The sequence below is a fragment of the Paramisgurnus dabryanus genome, chromosome 6, assembly GCF_030506205.2.
Source record: "Paramisgurnus dabryanus chromosome 6, PD_genome_1.1, whole genome shotgun sequence".
Lineage (NCBI taxonomy): Eukaryota > Metazoa > Chordata > Actinopteri > Cypriniformes > Cobitidae > Paramisgurnus > Paramisgurnus dabryanus.
The window spans coordinates 24,307,176-24,327,222 of NC_133342.1; the positions used below are offsets into that span (position 1 = coordinate 24,307,176).

At 36.6% G+C, this 20,047-nt stretch overlaps 1 protein-coding gene across 1 annotated transcript; it reads left to right on the top strand.

Annotated features, from left to right (window-relative positions):
* The first annotated feature begins 721 nt into the window (after nucleotides 1-721).
* oxsr1a (oxidative stress responsive kinase 1a) lies at nucleotides 722-19,742 on the top strand. The gene is made up of 18 exons (XM_065276249.2): nucleotides 722-1,009; nucleotides 3,705-3,817; nucleotides 5,971-6,079; nucleotides 6,206-6,347; nucleotides 7,371-7,426; nucleotides 7,571-7,680; nucleotides 7,770-7,871; nucleotides 9,828-9,961; nucleotides 10,070-10,118; nucleotides 11,296-11,361; nucleotides 11,497-11,619; nucleotides 12,644-12,685; nucleotides 12,867-12,980; nucleotides 16,811-16,881; nucleotides 17,133-17,185; nucleotides 17,302-17,370; nucleotides 17,479-17,543; nucleotides 17,629-19,742. Exons 1-18 carry the CDS (start codon nucleotides 940-942, stop codon nucleotides 17,701-17,703), a joined length of 1,563 nt encoding a protein of 520 aa, XP_065132321.1. The 5' UTR covers nucleotides 722-939; the 3' UTR covers nucleotides 17,704-19,742.
* Nucleotides 19,743-20,047: the final 305 nt, after the last annotated feature.

Sequence of the window (20,047 nt, forward strand, 5' to 3'; positions counted from 1 at the left end):
AACTCAATATAGTTTGTTGGTTGAACTTAATTTCAGAATTAGTTGTCTTATCTAAAAAAATTGATGCAATTAATTTTTTGTTGTTGAGTCCAAGCAAACTTTCTTGCAAAGGTCAATGACAAATAAAGATAAGTGAGACGAAAGTAAAGAATCTTTTAAAATATTATAGACTTAAATATCTACGTATTCATGTTGTTTTTTTTACATTTTTATCACTTTCTACCAAAGTGATCTTACCTGATATAATACATTTTTTAAAATTTCAATGTGCGAAACCATCAGGACTAAGGTTCTAAAAAAACTTTTCCTTTCTCCTGAAAAACATGTGAAACCTGACAGTTACACAAAACTAAAAAAATTAAAAACATTGTTATCATAGGAAATGTATATTCAATAATTAAGTGAATTATTTAAGTAATTCGATAAGCATCAAGTTATTGACCCACTGTGTAGTTATTAAAGTAGTACCTTGAGAGTTGTACAGTAAGTAGGCTACAGCATAGAAAAGTGATTGGAGTGAATGGAGGTGACAGTTTCCAAATGCAGTAAAATGACAAACAGAAAAAGTTACATGTAGCCTTATTACTGCAAAACAATTCGTTGTGTTGTTGTGAGAAAAAGATCATTATGTTATATGCATACCTGTTACTAAGAGAGGCAAGTTTGCAGTTCCTTCCGTTGTCGCTCCGTCATTGCCGGTAGGTGGCGCACCGCTGCATCCTATTACTCACCTCCAAGATTCTGACACGAGGAAGAGCGTTTTCCGCCTTAGGCGGGGTCATCATCTCTGTTGTTAAAGTTTGGCTGTTCAAATTGACTGAGATCGGCGAAATTGACAGTACCGCGAGTATAATATCCGACTGTCCGTTCAGTAACCGGATCGATCGGGCTAGGCGTGCAGCTGTGTAAGTGTGCGGCAGACGTTATCTGACTGCAGTCATGTCCGAGGACCCGAGCACTCAACCTTGGTCTATCGACAAGGATGACTATGAGCTACAGGAGGTGATCGGTGAGCTAACTCTTATCACTAATCAAGGTCTAAATCGCAGAAATTATGCATATATGAAGAGTAAGATGTATGTTCCAGCATCTCTGGAGTTCAATGGTCTTTGATATTTCAGATCTCCATCAGTAAAACAATCTGTGAGGTGATCAGTCTGTGTTCAGAGCGCTAGCCATGCTAACTAGCCACCCGACATGCCTGCATACGACTGTAATGTTTTCGGACGTGATCTAGATAAAACATATGCTTTCTATTGCTAAAGGACCATTACTGATGCCATCTTGTCAGCTGACTAGCAAAACACTGCGCGTGCATTTGTTTGGAATTAGGCTGTAAAGTCAAGTAACGTTTGCAAGTAACGTTAGACTGTTGTTTAGATTGAGATCTGACGTTTTATTGAAACGACTTTTACATCAAACCACAAAAAAATAAAATGGCTTTAGTCACATGACATTTGTGTTTGGTGTTACAGCTCATTTGCTTGAAGTTGTCACACGGTAGAGGAAAAGAGAAACTTGAGTCTATGACAGTACTGTTATTCATATTCTTTAAAATTTAGACATTTGTACTTGTAAACATTATTCAGTGGATTTGAACTTACAATAAACAATAGACTTTTAAAGTAAACAATGTTAACTGTTAACAAATATTACAATTATCTAACGATATTAGAAAAATGCAGTGCAACTATATTGCTCATTGTCATGTTTTCTTATTGCATTTACGTAAACAAGGTTTGTTATGAGTACGCAGATTTCCTCCCACAGGACAAAAACATGCAGGTTGGGTAAATTGGAGATGCCAAATTGCCCTCCCTCAGCGTGTGTGTGGATCAACTTGTGCATTGATTAACCAGTTCCTGCCATTAATATAGCCATAGATGCTGGAATGGCATTGAGAATTAACTAACTAACTAATGTTAACAAAAACATCCTTATTGTAATGTGTTACCTACATACTAAGGCTTGACTTTGTTTCTTGTCAGTTTTTTGAATTGCAAATTGGTTGTTTGAGTGTAGGGGCATATACCCTTACAAAAAATAACCATGGTTTTACTACAGTTACAAAAACACACAAAATAACCATGGTTTTGTAAAAAACTATAGTTAAACCACAATTTGCTTATAGTAATCAATACACCAAAAACCATGGTTACTAAGCTTTTTACCACAAAAAACATGGTTAATTTTCATAAAATTGTATATTTATAAGCAGAAACATATCTCTGACTTATTAAAAAATGGTTACAATATAAAACATTCAAAGCAACACCAAATAGTTTTTTTACCTTAAAATAACGTTTACAAAAAACTAGGTTTCAGTGGTTCATCCACTTGAAACAGGGTGAACAGCACTTTCACATTTGCTTTGCAGCCCTCTATCGGCCAAAACCGCACTAAAGAAGTTTCCAACCGTTGGGTCTTGGTCTTGTAGTTCGAGTAAAAACTACAAAAACTTGCTTTACGGCAGACCTACAATCCAATCAGAGCCAACCATGCTGCAATATTTACGATAGTGGTAATAGACAATTACGCTTCTAACCTGTAGGGGGAGCAAAGAGCAAAAACTATTTAGTGTTGCTTTAATTATTCAGTTTTATGTAGTACTGACAAGAACAGGATGTTAGGATGAAATGGAAATCAATATTATTATATCATTTTATTAACTTTTACTTCGCGCCGAAACAATAACAACACAAAATACACAAAAATATGAATAGAAAAACAAGTAATAGTTTTATGACAACAAGTACTGTCTGTTCGATCTCATTTTTGACGGTCAAACACAGATAGGCCTACATCAGAGCCAGGGATCAGGCCAGATTAGGCTGTGGTCAGCGGGGTGAGTGAACATTGACGTCCTTTGGTGCGTCTGGGTCTTGTCAGAATCTTTTAAGCAAATGTTCAAATCAACTGCAGATTTGAATATTATGCATATATATTCTTGAGTGAACTAATCTTAAAACTGCACTTTGTGACCAAGAAATGGCTTAGTGACGTCTGTTGAGTTATTATGACATTCAAAACACCCGACAGGGTTACCTGTCATTCTGGCCTTAAAAATCAGTGGCAGAAGAAAGTAGTTCCCCAACAAAGAGGCTTTTTAAATAACTCTGTAGTTGTTTTCTAGTTTTCTTTTTTCAAACGTGCCGTCAAACTGTTGTATAAAAGCAATATCGTTTTTGGAGTCGTTCGCTATAGCTCTATATTATCACAGCTGTGATTGCCTCTGGCCCAATCACAGCCGTGATGATATACAGCTATATCACACTCCAAATCGAGTGATATTGCTTAAATATATGTGTGTCATTTTGTCTCAAGATGCATACGTGTAATGTAGGTTTGTAAAAACTATGTAAATGTCCTAATATAGTTAATGCTTAGTCCTGGCTTAATCTAAACCCTGTTTGCGAAACAGGGTGCCCCGTAATGTAATATGTGACAAACAAAGGCGAATATGATGTTTAAAACAACACTAGCTGTTATAATCTGTGTTTTTGCCTTTTTTAGCTTTTATTCAAAGCGATGTACAGTGATTGCGATGTATATATTTTTTCTATCAGCATGTGTGTTCCCTGAGGATCACACACCTGGCAGTTGCATTGCTAATCCAATGCTCAACAACTGACCCCTGATGGTTATATCATTACATTTGTCGGTACCTTAAATATTTTATTATATTGTACCTTTGTGTTACCCAGGGAGTGGAGCAACAGCTGTGGTCCAGGCAGCATATTGCAAACCCAGGAACGAGAAAGTGGCCATTAAACGCATCAATCTTGAGAAATGCCAAACCAGCATGGATGAGCTCCTGGTAATTTTTGCTTACTGTTCATGTAATAAAATCACTCCACCGATATTAGTGTTATTTTATTAGTTTGAAGATTCTTAAACCTGTTAGAAATGGATGGTAGTTAGTTGTCTGGTGTTCTTTAGAAGGTCTTACAATTTAGAAGCTTTAAATGAGCAAGCAAATCCAGTCTGCTGTACAAGCATCCTCATGTAATCACACTTAGGGGTGGTTTACTGGAGAGGGTTTATCCTAGTGCAAGACTAAAATGCATGTTTAATATGTTGTAATTTCAAAACACCTTAGACTGACATATTTTATCATATATCAGTACCATTGTTTTGTTTCAAAATACACACCAGTATAATTTTTAGAAATTTTGTTTGTAAAAAAACTACTTAAATGTCCTAAAAAGGCATATTCCTGGATTTATCTAATCCCTGTTTGGGAAACTGCCACTTATAGTTTACTTTAATATAATTTATCCAGATTAAAACGTAGAGGTTATATCTGAAATCAATGCATTGTGCTGTGAATTTTTTTATAAACCATTTTTAGCTGTTGCTTATTATCCTTTAAATTTTGAAATTGTGTTGAGTTTGTGACGAGATCTTGCGGAATTAAATATGTATCACAAAATTATGTCACGAGATTTCTCGTGGAGGTGAAATGGTGGCCATTTCTCAAACATTTGTAGATTGCATACGTCATAAGCCTCTTATTACAAAATATTACCACAATTATAAAGTTTACTATTATATTTAGTTAATCGTAAATTCATAATATGCTTATGACTTGCGAATGTAATGCTCAGGTAACTGAAATAAACCAAGCTTGATGACTTATGTTGCTGTGGAGGATGCAGATATCTGTTTGAGAAACTGCCACTGTTCTAATATTAACATAAAGTTAAGTTTCTGGCTAAACCTTTTTCAGTGCAATGTGCATGCATGCATTATATTCTGTTTTGCTGCGTGTGCTTTTTTGTTTGGGTTTCCAATAATGTTCGTCTGAGACACGTTGTGTTTGTTGATCAGTGTCAGATATGAAGCGTCTCAGCAGATTAAACCCTCACTCTGACTTTACATGATTTAAATGGATTTAAACATTGTTTGGCTAAAAGTAAGCATCTAAAATGAAAGTAACAGAAGCGGGCCCATTAGCGTCCCCTGCAGGCATTTGCTATAATACATAAGAATTTTATTACATTTTACAAAGGCTACATATTACTGTTATGTGTTTACTTGATACTTTATTTGAACCAGTTATTATTGCATCATCATTATTTAGTAATTTTAAAGGTTATTGCTCACTTGGGTCTATTATTATTACCAAAAAAATTCACATTTCTTCATTATCAATTAGCAAAATAATTGTTAGGGACAGTCCTGATTAGTTAATGTGATTTCAGTTTCCCATTCATTTATTTTATAATTAAAATATGTAAAAATCTCGTCTTGTTTTTGTGAACCCAACCTCGTGTCTCGTCTCATTGATTAAGTGTCTCGTCACACCCCTAGATGTAACTCAGGTCATGATGAGCCAAGCAACATGTCTGTCAGGATTAAACTGGCACAAACACACACATTTTCTGGTCTGTGATTGCACCAGGGCAGGGCGATATTGACCAAAATTCATTTCACTGTAATTTTGAGATGAAGGCAATATTCAATAAATATCCTGTATGTTCTTCAAAGTGAAATAAATGTTTTCATGCAGGTCAAAGCCTCATGTGAGATGTCACAATTACCTTTACTGAAGTAGCGTATGATGATCAATAAAATTCAAAGACAAGTTTTTCCTTCCTTTTTGAAAATGTACAGCTGCACAACATTCGAGCTGATTATAAAGCTAACGTCTGACCTCTGAGCTTCTGTTGCAAAAAAGGAGGGTCATATCCCGTTGGGAAAAAATACAAATATATTACCAAAACTTGATATACCACCCAGCCCTGGATTGCTTTGCACTACAGATGTGAGTTAAAAGATGCATATGGGCTCATTTTGCGTAGTTATTATGAGGAAGTTGTGAGGCCCCATTTAGTTTAAGTTTGGTGTACTGGTTCAAAGTATTTCATTCTGTGTTTGAAGCTATTTTTTAATCACTAATCCTCTAAATGTCTTGCCATTTATCTGTGGGAGAATTCTGACATCTTGTGTTTCTTCTTCTTTCTTTAGAAAGAGATCCAGGCAATGAGTCAGTGCCATCACCCAAATATTGTGTCTTATTACACTTCCTTTGTGGTCAAGGATGAGCTTTGGCTGGTCATGAAGTTGCTCAGTGGTGGTTAGTTTGGTCATCGTTAAATGAGATAAAATCCAAATGATTCATTGAATAAATAAAATGAATACAGATTATGACATGATATAAAGTACAACACAGTACAATATACTTTCTCTTATCTGTTTTCAGGCTCAGTTCTTGATTTTATAAAGTACATCATTTCCAAAGGAGAGCACAAATCGGGCGTCATGGATGAACCCAGCATTGCTACAATATTAAAAGAAGTGCTGGAGGGTTTGGATTATCTGCACAAAAATGGTCAGATTCACAGGTATGTGGATATGTTGACAATGCAACTTCGATATAATATTTTAATGACTACGCCACGAGAGAGAGAGAGAGAGAGAGAGAGAGACTGTGTATAGATGGTTTGTCCGATGAAACCATCACGCGCCTGGCCTAAAGTTAACTTCTGGTATTTTTTGTTTATCGGTCTGACCTTCTTGTCTTTAATTGGCTTTATAAAGATGAGGGGAGATGGTGGGCCTAGACCACATCTGTGCAAAGAGATTTGCAGCCTGGATAGAATTCAAGGATCTGTAGCTAACATATATTCATTTTACACAGTAACGTTAGCTTAGTGTAGTATGTGATATACATCAGCTATGATTTGATTTAGAACTTAGGTCATTTACTTGTTTTTTATTTCACTTCTTATCAGAAATAAACTAGGCAAGAGAATTGTAGGGATGCACCGATACTGGTATCGGGTATCGGCCTCGATACCACATTTTCTAAAGTACTCGTACTCGTTAAAAGTCCCCTGATACCTGGAATCGATACCACGGTCTGAGAAATGTCTATGTTTGAGCTGCGTGTAAGGGGTTAATGCCTCTTGTATTGTCCAAAGAGGCAGAATTTACAACAAACTGGAAAACTAGTCCTTTGTTTTTTTGTTAAATTATATGACTAAACCTGTTACCTGTAAATTTAAATCATGTTTTTTTATTAAGTGCTCGGTATCGGTATGGGCAAGTACTGAAATGCAAGTACTCGTACTCGTATTCCAAAAAAGTGGTATCGGTGCATTATGGATTCTTCTACAGGAAGTTAGGTTTAGGCCACAACAGCTGTTTGTTTATGTTGTGGCTGCTGAAACCGTAAGCACTGCTGTTCAGTAAAGATGAACATTAATGTAGAATGTGCATTTTTATGTGCACATTTATAGTCATTTTATAAAGGCTTGTAAAAGAAGCTCATCCAGTCAAAACTGTTGTTGAATTCCGGTTTGTTTTATGTTTTGTTGAGCTCTTTTGCTTAGTCAATAAACTGACATGGACTGTTTTCTGTGCAGGGATGTGAAAGCTGGAAATATTCTTTTAGGAGAGGACGGCTCTGTTCAAATCGCAGGTGGAGCGTCACTCTTAATGCGTCTTCTCTTTGGAAATCTTAAAGAGTTAACTTTATGATAATTACATAGTCCTTGCACAGGCTTTATCTGTGAACAAAGTAAAATGCAGTGATTGATATTTTTATTTTTTGCTTTTCCTCAAGATTTTGGTGTCAGTGCCTTTTTAGCAACTGGTGGGGACATGACTAGAAACAAAGTAAGAAAGACGTTTGTAGGTACACCATGCTGGATGGCCCCAGAGGTCATGGAACAGGTTTGTGCTGACCAGGTTTCGAACTACACCAACTTTATTTATCTGTATTTTGGAAATATAAAATTAATATATTTTTTGTTATATCACAGGTGAGGGGCTATGATTTCAAAGCTGATCTTTGGAGTTTTGGGATTACGGCTATAGAGCTGGCGACCGGAGCTGCTCCATATCACAAATATCCTCCGATGAAGGTGAGCAGCAGGCGACTGTTGGTACAAAGTTAGTAAGATCTGCCAGTAAAACAACAACAAATAAGTTTTATGTCATTTTGCCTCTAGTTTAATCCGACCAATCCACAAGGATGGGCCATACGTGTTTTGTTTGCAAACTGTTAAGTTTACCAACGGTATTAAACTTGTAATGCTATATATCATTGCAAAGGATTTAGATTTGATATCTGAGCGCTGTTTCATAAAATACATTCTCTAGGAACATTAATAGTATATTTTGTGGGATGAACTTGTACATTCATAAGAGCACTTTATACTTTTTTTATGAAACTGCATGTCTGTCCAGACGAGCTCACACTGCACAAGTGGCCATGCTAATGCTAAGCGTTTACAATGTAACATACATTGGCTGTTTTAGTCCAAAAACGCAATACGTAAATGAGAAATATTCACATATTCCCCATCGGATTTTGTATAGAACATCATTTGGTGAATGCACACAGAAACTAATTCTTTAGACTCTCATGTGTAAAATGAGCCCACAAACGCATGATTCATATTTCACAAACAGCTCATAAGTTTAGTGCTTTACAGCCTTTCCCTGTTGTTTTTGCGCTGTGTTCTCCTTGTGCACCCGTCTTCTGTTATCCAGTAAAATATCCGTCTTTCTTTCTGGACTCACATTCGCTATTTGCAAAACATCACTGATGTGCCATTATTTTTTTTCACATACAATATGCATGTGAACAAAAGTTTATTATTAGTGGTAGATTGCTGTCTAAATGCTTTGTGTATCGCGAATAATTGATAGATAATTCGCTGCCATAAATATGCTATTTTTATAATTTCACAACAATTGCAAGTACTTCTGTATGTATAAAACTTGTTTTAAACTTTGTTTATTTCAGTCATTCAGTATTAATGCCTTTTTGGTAATTTAATTGTAAATATCTATATGTTTTTAAATTGACCAAAAGTAGATACATATACACTAGTTAATAGCCACATGTACATTAATAATTTATTAAGATTTTTCTACCCAATTCTACATCATTATGATAACAGATGCATTTAAAACTTCCCATTGGCCATATTTAGAAATGTGTCATGATACTGTATTTAGTAAAGAATAAAGTTTACAGAACCCTCATATTTTGGGATATAAAGTTCAAATTTAAATAAATAAATAAATAAATACCACAGGTCTAAATAAAGCCACAGGTCTAACAAATATTTTTTATATATATATATATATAATATTTGTTAGACCTGTGGCTTTGAGTCCATTGCTTTTTGGTACTGCCATGGGGCATCTACCTTATCTAAACATTTGTAACTTTCTTTTTAACTTATCTTAGTTCTAAAATGTGAAAAATAAAGTCCTACGTCCTTGTGTCTATAGGTCAAATAGTTTAGGAGCTGAAAACATTTTACTGTGGGCATGCCATAGTTTGTATTAAAAGGTGTGTGGGGGGGATTTGGACTTAAAGGGATAGTTCACTTTAAGATGAAGATTCTGTCATCATTTCCTCATCCTCATGTTGTTCTAAACATGTATGAGTTTATTTTTTCTGATGAACACAAAAGAAGATATTTTGAGAAATGATGGTAAACACACAGCAGATAGTGACCATTGACTTCCATAGTAGGAAAAAATATTTTGGAAGTATTGTGATTAATGATGGTAAGCACACAGCTGACAGAACCCATTAAATTCCATCATATTTTTTATTCCTACTATGGAAGTAAGTGGTCACTTACTGCTGTGTGTTTACCATCATTTCTCAAAATATCTTCTTTTGTGTTCATCAGAAAAAAAGAAATTCATACAGGTTTAGAACAACATGAGGATGAGGAAATGATGACAGATTTTTCATTTTAAAGTGAACTACCCCTTTAAAAGGTTAATGTTTCTATCCTTTTCAATATTAATGATTGGTTTTCTTCCTTTGTTACTTTCTTTTCTTGCTATTGTAGGTTCTCATGTTAACCTTGCAGAACGACCCTCCTTGTCTGGAGACTGGCGTTACAGATAAAGAGATGGTCAAAAAGTATGGGAAATCCTTCAGGAAGATGATCTCTTTGTGCCTTCAGAAGGATCCGGAAAAACGGTACTGCAGTGCAGTTTACTTCCCAAAGTTCACCGGTTTGGCTTTATACAGTTGTAAAAATGTTTTCTTTTTGTTTTAAATCTTAGCAATATTTTTGCTTTTTAACAGGCCTACAGCTGCTGAGCTTTTAAAACACAAGTTCTTTACAAAAGCCAAGGTGAGATAATGCAACCTACTTTAGCACAGAGAATAGTTGAACTACAGATGGACAAGAAGTTAAAACTGCCATTTCCTCACTGGTAATCTTAGCAAAGAAAGATGTAGTCTGTTAGGCTTAATTATTACACGGCTCTCTGGAATGCTTGATTCTGATTGGTCAGTTGAGACATTTGCAGGTTCGTTCTTTTCAAATAATAACCGCTCCAAAATAATAACGCATAGCCGGACTACTTGCACGAGTAAAATCGCTCCGCGCCAATAAAGATCAATAAAGATTACTGTCTGTTTGGCGCCATCTTGTGACAAACACTCGACAACCACGACAAGACACAGAGAGCTTACTGAGACTGAACTTGACAAAATAGAGCATGACAGCTACGAAGCCAACACACAAAAAAATACAGAATGGGCATTAAAACTTCTCAAAGACTGGCTAAAAGAGAAAAAATGGAGACAAGTATGAAGCAGAGGATCTTAATAAGGTATTACGATCATTTTATGCATCTGTGCAAAGTTTCGCGGAAGGATAAAAATGTTAATTTAAAACAAATATGCCAATAAAATGTTTCAAATTCATATTCATGTCCAGTTTTTTTTCTTATGTGACAAGTAGCCGTGTAATAAGCGGGATAATGTAGAGGCAGCCGGTAGTTATTGGGAAATAAGCCCCTTCAGTGTGATACAAGATCCTCCGCTCCACTTCGCATTTCCCAATAACTACCGGCTGCCTCTACATTATCCCTTACTTACTGCTTCCAGCGGTCCACTTATTATTTAGTTTGGCCAAAACAGCAGTCACCCAAACATTCCCAAATAACTGGTCCAGCATGTCTGCTTTACTGTAACAAACACACAGGATTAGTGTTTATATAAGCCATTTCCGTCTCATGGGATGTGGCCCACAGTTTGACACGTGTAGTGCTGGCTCAGCAGACTTTTCTTTCCTAAACGCTCTATGGCAATGTAAGCTGTACACCAAGGCCTGTTCAGCATTACAGCATGTTACAGTTCACACAAGATGCTGTCTATATTTTATACTGTCACATTGTTGCATGTTCCTTAAGTTTCTTTTAAAACAGCATGCTTGATTTTGCATTTGTTTTGCAAAATAACTATGAAAGTGGTAGGAAATATGTCACACATGTAACATGATATTTCGTACAATTCCTTTATAGAACAATGAGTACTTAAAAGAAAGATTGCTGGAAAGGGCACCAACAATAGGAGAGAGATCAAGGAAGGTGAGTTACAAAATAACTAGCTGTAATGTCATGCAAAGGAATTGATTTTTTGTGTGTTTTTGCAACAGTAAGGTGATGTGAATGTGTTATTATCATAGGGTTTTAGCGTCATCTGGTTTTTAAATGTGTGAATAGGTGCGTCGAGTTCCTGGCTCCAGCGGTCGGCTTCACAAGACCGAGGATGGCGAATGGGAATGGAGTGATGATGAGCTAGATGTGGAGAGTGAGGAAGGCAAGGCTGCAGTGGCTGCTTTACGGGTATGCACTTGTCTTCACTTAATCTACTCTGTGTATGTATTAAAGGGGACATATCATGAAAATCCGATTTTTTTCCATGTTTAAGTGCTATAATTGTGTCCCAAGTGCTTCTATTGACCTAGAAAATGTAAAAAAAGAACATCCCAGTAAGTTAGTTTTTGTAAACCATTCTCTGCAAGCATGTAAAAAATAGGTTATTGAAATTTGACTCCCCTTGTGATGTCAGAGGGGGATAATACCACCCCTTAAAATGCACTATCCAACCAGAAATCAGCTCATTTGCATTTAGCAGGACACACCCCAGTAATTATAAAATTATTAATTAATTATAAGCGAACTAAGCAGCTGCATTTTTTTTTTATTAAATTACTTAAACAAGTAATATAAATTAATGAATGAATGAATGCGCGTGCATTTTTAAGTGCACTCAGTAGTGCACACATGGAGAGATGCGTTTCAGAAAGCAAGCAAACATAAATCTTTCTGTTCTTGTGGCACATACAAACAAAATGATCTTCACGGTCCTTTTTTCCTATAAAAACATTTGTTTATGTCTTAGGTTTATGTATAGATTAGGCAGAAACCAGGTCCGTGCTTCTCTTAAAGAGACAGTAACCTCAATTAACCTACTTAAGTCTGTGTCTTTAATGTTAATCAAACAATCAAAGACAAAGAGAAAATCACTTCTGTAGCTCTAAAAAAAATAAAAATTATATTTAATTAATACAATAAAGACAGTGTTATGATTCATTTGATTTGATTTCTGTACCTAATGCTAAGTTATTTTTAATAAAAAAATTGGTGGGAGGGTGGCCCCCAAACAAATTCTGCTTAGGGCCCCCAAGAGGCTCGGGCCAGCACTGACAAGCTATAATAAATTGTCTATATGGTATTTGGGGGTAAAACTTCACATACAGACTCTGGGGACACCAAAGATTTATTTTACATCTTAAAAAAGTCTTGTGAAATGTCCTCTTTAAGAAAGCTTTAAAGTCTTTAAATGTCTGTTTGTTTGTCTTCTTAGTCACCAAGAGTAAAGGAAGAGGATGCCCTGCAAAATGCAGAGGTAAGATTTCTGTCACAATTTTTATGATGTTTGATTTTTTTATATATTATGTATGTGTGTTCCCTGCGTTTGAACCCATGACCTTTAATGCTGCTAACGTAATTCTCTACCACTATACAGGAGCACAGTTTACTTTTGATTTTACTTAATGCTTTGAACCTTGTGTCTTCTTGGACTGAAGATCTTTGCAGCAGATCCGTCAGGTTTTCTGCAGCCAGCACCTGTAGGACCGTCTGAAGCGCCACACAGCACAAATAACACGGCAACATTATCAACGGTGACACCAGCCCCTCAGGTAAATACTGCTGTAGTGACTCACTTGTGTTTTGACAATCTGTTTTCCGTTCTGTGACGGCAGTGAGAACATCCCAAAAAATAGACTTGAGTCATAATTTAAGTTTAATGGGATAGTTTAGCACAAAATGATACAGTTCGTCATTATTTAATCCAAAACTATATGATGTTATTTTGTCAATGGAACTAGTCATTTTTTAAGAATAATATGGACTTTTTGGCCCTGTTTGCACCTGGTATTAAGATGCATCTTGGTCAGTCCGATCACAAGTGGATGAGAAAAGCACTTTGTGTTCACACCTGGGGCCTCATTTATAAAACTTTGCGTAGGATTTGCGTCAGAAGTGGCATACGGATGAAACATAGGATGCGCGTACACACAGAAATAATCAGATTTATAAAACCGTGCGCCGGCACGCACATCCTACGCATTTTTCCCTTAATAAATCACAATCAATTCTAAATGTAGCGCAGCTTTTGCGGCTTCATGACACGCCCATAGTTGTCCCTAAATAGTCCGTGAAACGCCCACAAGTTAATATGCATTGATTGCGAAATCATGGAAAACACAGAGAGGAAATCAAAAAAACGTAACTTCACTCAATGTGAAGTAAAAGTTATCGTTGGCGAGGTGGAAAAGAGGAGAAAAATGTTGTTTGGAGGGCACAGTGTGGGCATTACTAATGCCAAAAAAGGCACTTGAGTGGCAAACGGTGGCAGACTCCGTAAATGCTGTAGCCTCACAACTTCGGACCGTGGCCGAAATAAAGAAATGGTCGGACATCAAAGTCGAGGCACAAAAACGTCTAGCACTCCATCGCCAGAGTGTGTCTGCCACGGGTGGGGGAAAGGGGACATTGTTCAGCGCAAATGTAATTTCTTGTTGCTTTCTGAATGGTTTAGACATACGCCATACATTGTTTTATCAAAAATAAAACACACTAAAGGCATATGCATGAATACCATAATTCCGTAGATTATGAAGATATGGTTTACTATGAAAACAACTTTCCCCAGTGGACAATTAATACATCTATCTATTTATTTATCTATCTATCTATATATCTCCTTAATTATCTATCTATCTGTCTATGTAATTGCATCTATATCTGCTCCGCCAGATGGACACATTGACAAGAATATCAGTTTTGTACATTGTTTCGTTCTGTGAACTATATTCTTTATGAGGATGAATTGCACAACATGCCAATATTATTGCATAACATATTTCACTTTTCTTTTAGCAAATATGTGACCCGTCACGGAAACCAGGGACTCAAGTCGGCAGCACAAGTTTCGAGAAAATGAGAAACAAAGTTTTTTTTTCGAAATTTGTGATTTTCGTTTTATTGCAGAATCTGTTAGTTGAGATCACGAAGAAGCCTCTCCATGTTTGAGATAGCAGTTTTTGTATATTTAAAAGCGTACATTTTGCGGTTAAAATAGGCTTGTTTTTCCGGAGATTCTAGCGTGCAGCGGGGGGCGTCATTGTCTGTGTGTATATTTACATACTGTATAAGCTTGTGTTTTCGCCTCCGCCCACAAAGGGAACAGCGTGACTACTAAATAAGGATAGTTCGCCCAAAAATGAAAATAATGTAATAATGACTCACCCTTATGTCGTTCTAAACTCGGAAGACCTCCGTTCATCTTCGGAACACAGTTTAAGATGTTTTATCGTTAGATTTAGTCCGAGAGCTTTCTGTTTCCTCCATTGAACATCTATGTACGGTTTCCATGTCCAGAAAGTTAATAAAAACATCATCAAAGTAGTCCATGTGACATCAGTGGGTCAGTAAGATTGTGTTGATGCATCGAAAATACAGTTTGGTCCAAAAATAGCAGAATTACGACTTTATTCAGCATTGTCTTCTCTTCCGGCTCGAGCGTGAAGTCACGTGACTGTAGTGACGCGCTGCCCTGTTCCTCAGACATGTTTGCCAAGTTTTTTTTTTTTTTTTCAAACTTATAGCCTGCGTCTCCCCAGACTGTAAAGCTCGGGCGCACAAAACAAAAGAAAAATAAAAGAAGCTGGGGCGGAACAAATAACAGTCAGCTGCATCGTACGTCAGCCGCGTCACTGACTTTATGCGGCGCCGCAGTCGGATGACGTCAAAGTACCGCGAGAGCTCTTCAAGAAATCTTACGGAGTAGTTTAATTTCGACTCGCTCTCGCGGTACTTTGACGTCATCTGTATGTCAGTTCTTGCAGCGCAGCATGAGTCCAAACACACAGAAGTTACACAGATATAGTTGTATTCTTCATATAATTGGCTACATGTTTTGTCTATCAATATTTTCCATGAAGTCATTGGCTGATGGAGGAACGAGCGAGCCATTGGTAACCTCTCTAAAGGATGTCACGTTTTCGACGGCGCTGTTTGGATGATCTATTATACTACTTCCCTATTTTAAATACAAACTTTGAAGGCGGGTTCATGTGTTTAACGGAATGTAAGCTCATATACCCTTACATGTTACGATTTAAATAGTCTTCAGATTATATATTATATTGTATTACCAGACATTCATGCGAAATCTGATGTAAACAATCTATATTTCACGGATTATACGCATTTGTGGACAAATATGGACATTGGATAATCTGAAACAGACTGGATTCGACTTGTGATCCCCACAAAGGTAAAAGAGTCATGTTTATTTTTGCGGGTTGTCATTTGGTCATAAAATACTACATATGATGCTAGAACATCTCAAAAAGGGTTTTACAGGGGGCATGGCTTAGCTAAATGAGATGTAAATGAGCCCTATTGTCTTCCCCAGCTGAAAAGAAGAGTCCCTTTCGTCTCGATTTTCTCGGTTTGAGTATTTCTGAGTTCCTATATTCAAATGGCCACAACTTCTCCAAATCTTATCAGATTTCCATGTGTTACACATCGTTGGAAAGCTTAGAAACTGCACTTTCAGAATCTGTGAATAACTCAAAATGCCCAGATCCGACTTGTGTCCCTACTTTCCGTGACTGGTCACATATGTGTTCATTTGAATTTCTGTTGTAATTTTCGATTTCTTTATTTTTTTGTTTCACTGCTGATCGATCAAACGGGTGTTCGTGTAAGGCTGTTAATTGTTAGACTTGTTTGTAAAGTCTTCATGTTATTTATGAGAGGCAGTGTTGTCACTTTCACGTGTTTCTTCCATCTGCCGACAGTGTCGCCATTTCTCATTTCACACGTTTTTGTGCGTACGCCTGGGTCAGAGCTTGCGTGATGGACAGCACATTTTCCCGTCAAGTTTGCTTTTTATAAATAACAACTATTGCGTAGAGAGTGGCGTACGCCTTCTTTTGTGCGTACGCAACGTTTATAAATGAGGCCCCTGGTGTTTTATTAGTCTCTGTCCACTTTTGACCGCTTCTGTCCCGATTACTTTGAGGTGATGGTCTGTGGGTGAGTCCTTCTGCTTTCATTTAAAGGAAAACACCACAGTTTTTCAATATTTTACAATGTTCTTACCTTAACTTAGACAAATTAATACCTATCTTTTTTCAATGCGTGCACTTAAACTTTGTACAGCGCGTCATGAATGTGTTAGCATTTAGCCTAGCCCCATTCATTCCTTAGGATCCAAACAGGGATGAATTTAGAAGCCACCGAACACTTCCATGTTTTCCCTATTTAAACACTTCCATGTTTTCCCTTTATTTAATGTGGTCCACTTGTGATCTGACTGACCAAAACACATCTTAATACCAGGTGTAAACAGGGCCTGTATTATTTATTTTCATGTTGTTTTTAACCTTTATGAGTAGTAATAAGTATAACAGAAATTATATATTTGATAAACTTTTCTTTTAACTTTCATCTCCAGGTTGTTGGTGGCCCTACACCAGTAGCTCAGGACTCGACCAAAACCCCTATCAGCCTGGTCCTAAGACTTAGGTATTTCATAAATGTAACTGATTGACTTAAAAACAAAAGATATATTTGTGTACAATGAGGAATATTATAGGTAATCATACTGTAGACAAAAACTATAATGTGTTGCTATAAATTACAGTTTAATGTCTGTTGTTTTGAATTGGATTGGTGTTGAATTGATAGCAGGTCTTTACAATGCTACACATTTCATGCTTTAATTAGAATGCTTTCTGATTTTTTTTCTGGCTTATTTTTTGTTTGTCTTGCCACAGGAATACAAAGAAGGAGCTGAATGATATCAGATTTGAGTTCATGCCAGGGAGAGGTTTGTGCATTTTATTGATTAACTTTGCGTCTTTCCAATGTCATATTTGCAATAAATTCTAATCTTGATCTCGAAGCTCATAAAAGTGTTTGTAATTTAACACCCTCTGTATCCAGACACAGCTGATGGAGTGTCTCAGGAGCTGGTGTCTGCAGGACTGGTGGATGGGAGAGACTTAGTCATTGGTGAGTGTGTGAAACACAAAAACTGAAAGTAAAATAACCGTATGACCCAGTTTAAGATAGTAAAGGCAACTGTTGATGATTTGTCTTCTTCCTCTTTTTAACTTTTAGTGGCAGCCAATTTGCAGAAAATAGTTGATGATCCTCAAACCAACAAAAATGTCACTTTCAAGCTGGTATGTCACTTTCATTGTGCATCGATTAAGGTTGAATCGTTTTCCTGGTGTTTTATATTTGGTGTCATGTTTATCATCCGTTCAGGCGTCGGGAGTGGACAGCTCTGAAATTCCAGATGACGTTAAACTCATGGGATTCGCTCAGCTGAGTATAAGTTAAAAAGTAGTGTTACCAGCCACCGGAGTACACAGACTTTTGTGCACGACAAACAGTGCATTGTACATGCTTTCATTGGCCTGAAGAAACCACTACTGCCAAAGACACAGAAGGAATCTGACTACACATAGGATAACTAATGTTAAATAGGACTGCATCCAAGTTCATAGGAGCGCACCTTAAATGTTTACAGTATTCATGTATTTGTTTTTTCTTTCTGTTGCTTTAAACATTTGCACAATTGAACCAACTCAATACTGGTAGATGTCAAAAGTATGCCTTACTTTAAATAGTACTACTGAGTTGTAGTTAGACAGTAGCTGTGAAATGAATGAGAGACAGTGTGTGCTTTCGGCTATGTCATTCAAGACAGCACTTAGGACAGACAGCACGCCATACGCTGGTGTGATCGACCATTTTGAGCTATCGAGAACTTGTTCGCATCCAGTAACTATAAGAGCCACGTCACCCACTAGTCAGAACATCGATTTTCACCTTTTAAATGCGTGCACCCACATGCATTTTCACTGCTCTCTTTACAGGGATAGATTCCCACTTTTTGCATGGACTGATGCAAGATTGCATGAATGATCTTAATATGTACACATATGCTGATCATATTGCTCTTATTAGCTTATGATAAATGGGCCCTCCCAAAAAAAGTCATTATGAATTTGTCTGTCCATGAAGAACGTTCCAAGGAATTAAAGCATTCAGTGTTTATTTTTAAATCAAATTCATTTTGCACCTATTTGCTGAAAACCATTTTTAGGAATATGGTATATGCAGTTTTGTAAATTGAACCTAATATTGCAAGTTTAACTTGCATGCATATCAATGAAGCAAAGTGGCAGCTGTTTCAAAAGTGTTACAGAAATAGATCTGCATTCTGTGAAGGAAATGTCAGTGCATGCAAGGAAGCAAATGAGTTGTATTAAAGGTTTTGTTAAAATTAAACCGAAAAGAAGAAGAACGACATGCAGACAGGCAGTTTTGAAATAATAGTCTGCAGATTTCACGTTCTGTTAGTCAATGGAGAAGTTTAAAACGTTACTCTTACATTTCGTAAAAACTGTAGAGTTATAAACTCTAAAATTGGCACACCTGAAATTCGACTTGAAGTTTGAATAGAGTGCACAAAAGAAAACTGCTGGGTTATATAACACCACAAGCACTGTAGTAGCAAGGATTGTTAAGCAGCAAATGAAAAAGAATGAGTTTTTGTGTCCATGTAAATAGTTCGGCCCATTCCTGCTTAATATCACCTGTCTCACACGCATGTGTACTGTATATAGGCAAAAACCTGCTCATGTGCGGTTGTTGTTTTTATTTGTCCTCTTCATAAAGTAACATGGTCATTCTTGTTAATTGCCTTTTTTTGTTTGTTTCTGAGGTCACTCCATCTCAATACTGTTTTATTCTTTGGCTTCCACTGCTGTCTATTTTAAGGTGGTTTTAAAATGTATGATTTTTATGATTCATTTCGCACCTGTTTGTATGTGAAAATGACTTGATGCAAATTGATTTCTTAAAAAATAGCATAAACACAACAATGAATGTGGTGGGTGGGGTATCTAATGAGTACTTGATCAAAAAGCTCATGTAAATAAAACATTAGTGGTGTTTATATATAATATAAACCTTATACGTACTGTTCACCGTTGGCCTTTTGTATGGATTGGAAGTAATAATCGTCTTATGAGTTTCTTTGTTCACCGGTTTGGGTTGTGTATTTGGAAATACTTGACTTTAAGGTAAATGGTAATCCACTAAAAGATCTTGCATGCTGACCCCACTGTTACATTTTAATTTAATTTACCCAGCAGTAAAGTATGCAAACCGCCCCCCCCCCCCCAGCATTTTGTCTACTTTTTTTTCTTTGTTTAAAAATTGTTAAAGGGATGCTTAGAAGTAATGTTGTGTGTTTAAGCTGTGTGATGACATGGGTACTGTAACTCGATACAATGGCATGTCACCTTATTGTAACTGGTGTGATGATTATCTCTGCAGAGTCAAATTAAAGCCAAACACGATTATTCACATTTTCTGACAGACAGATATGATCACATCTTTATCTCATTATCCTTTTTACCTCTATAACAAAAAGATAACCATAGGATTTATTTTCAAATGTGTACCAGTGGTTGACCGTCTTTTATAGAATTCATTGGAATTAATTCAGCTAAGCACTTTGAAAATCGAAATTGTTTCCTTAAAGGTATCTAAAAATACCTGTAGAAACTGATTTGAGATCAGAGACGTCCAGCCTTATTGAAGAAATCCAATCTCTGTAGAATATGCATCTAGTCCTCTGTGTTGATGTAGTGTTGAGGTGATTTATCTGCGA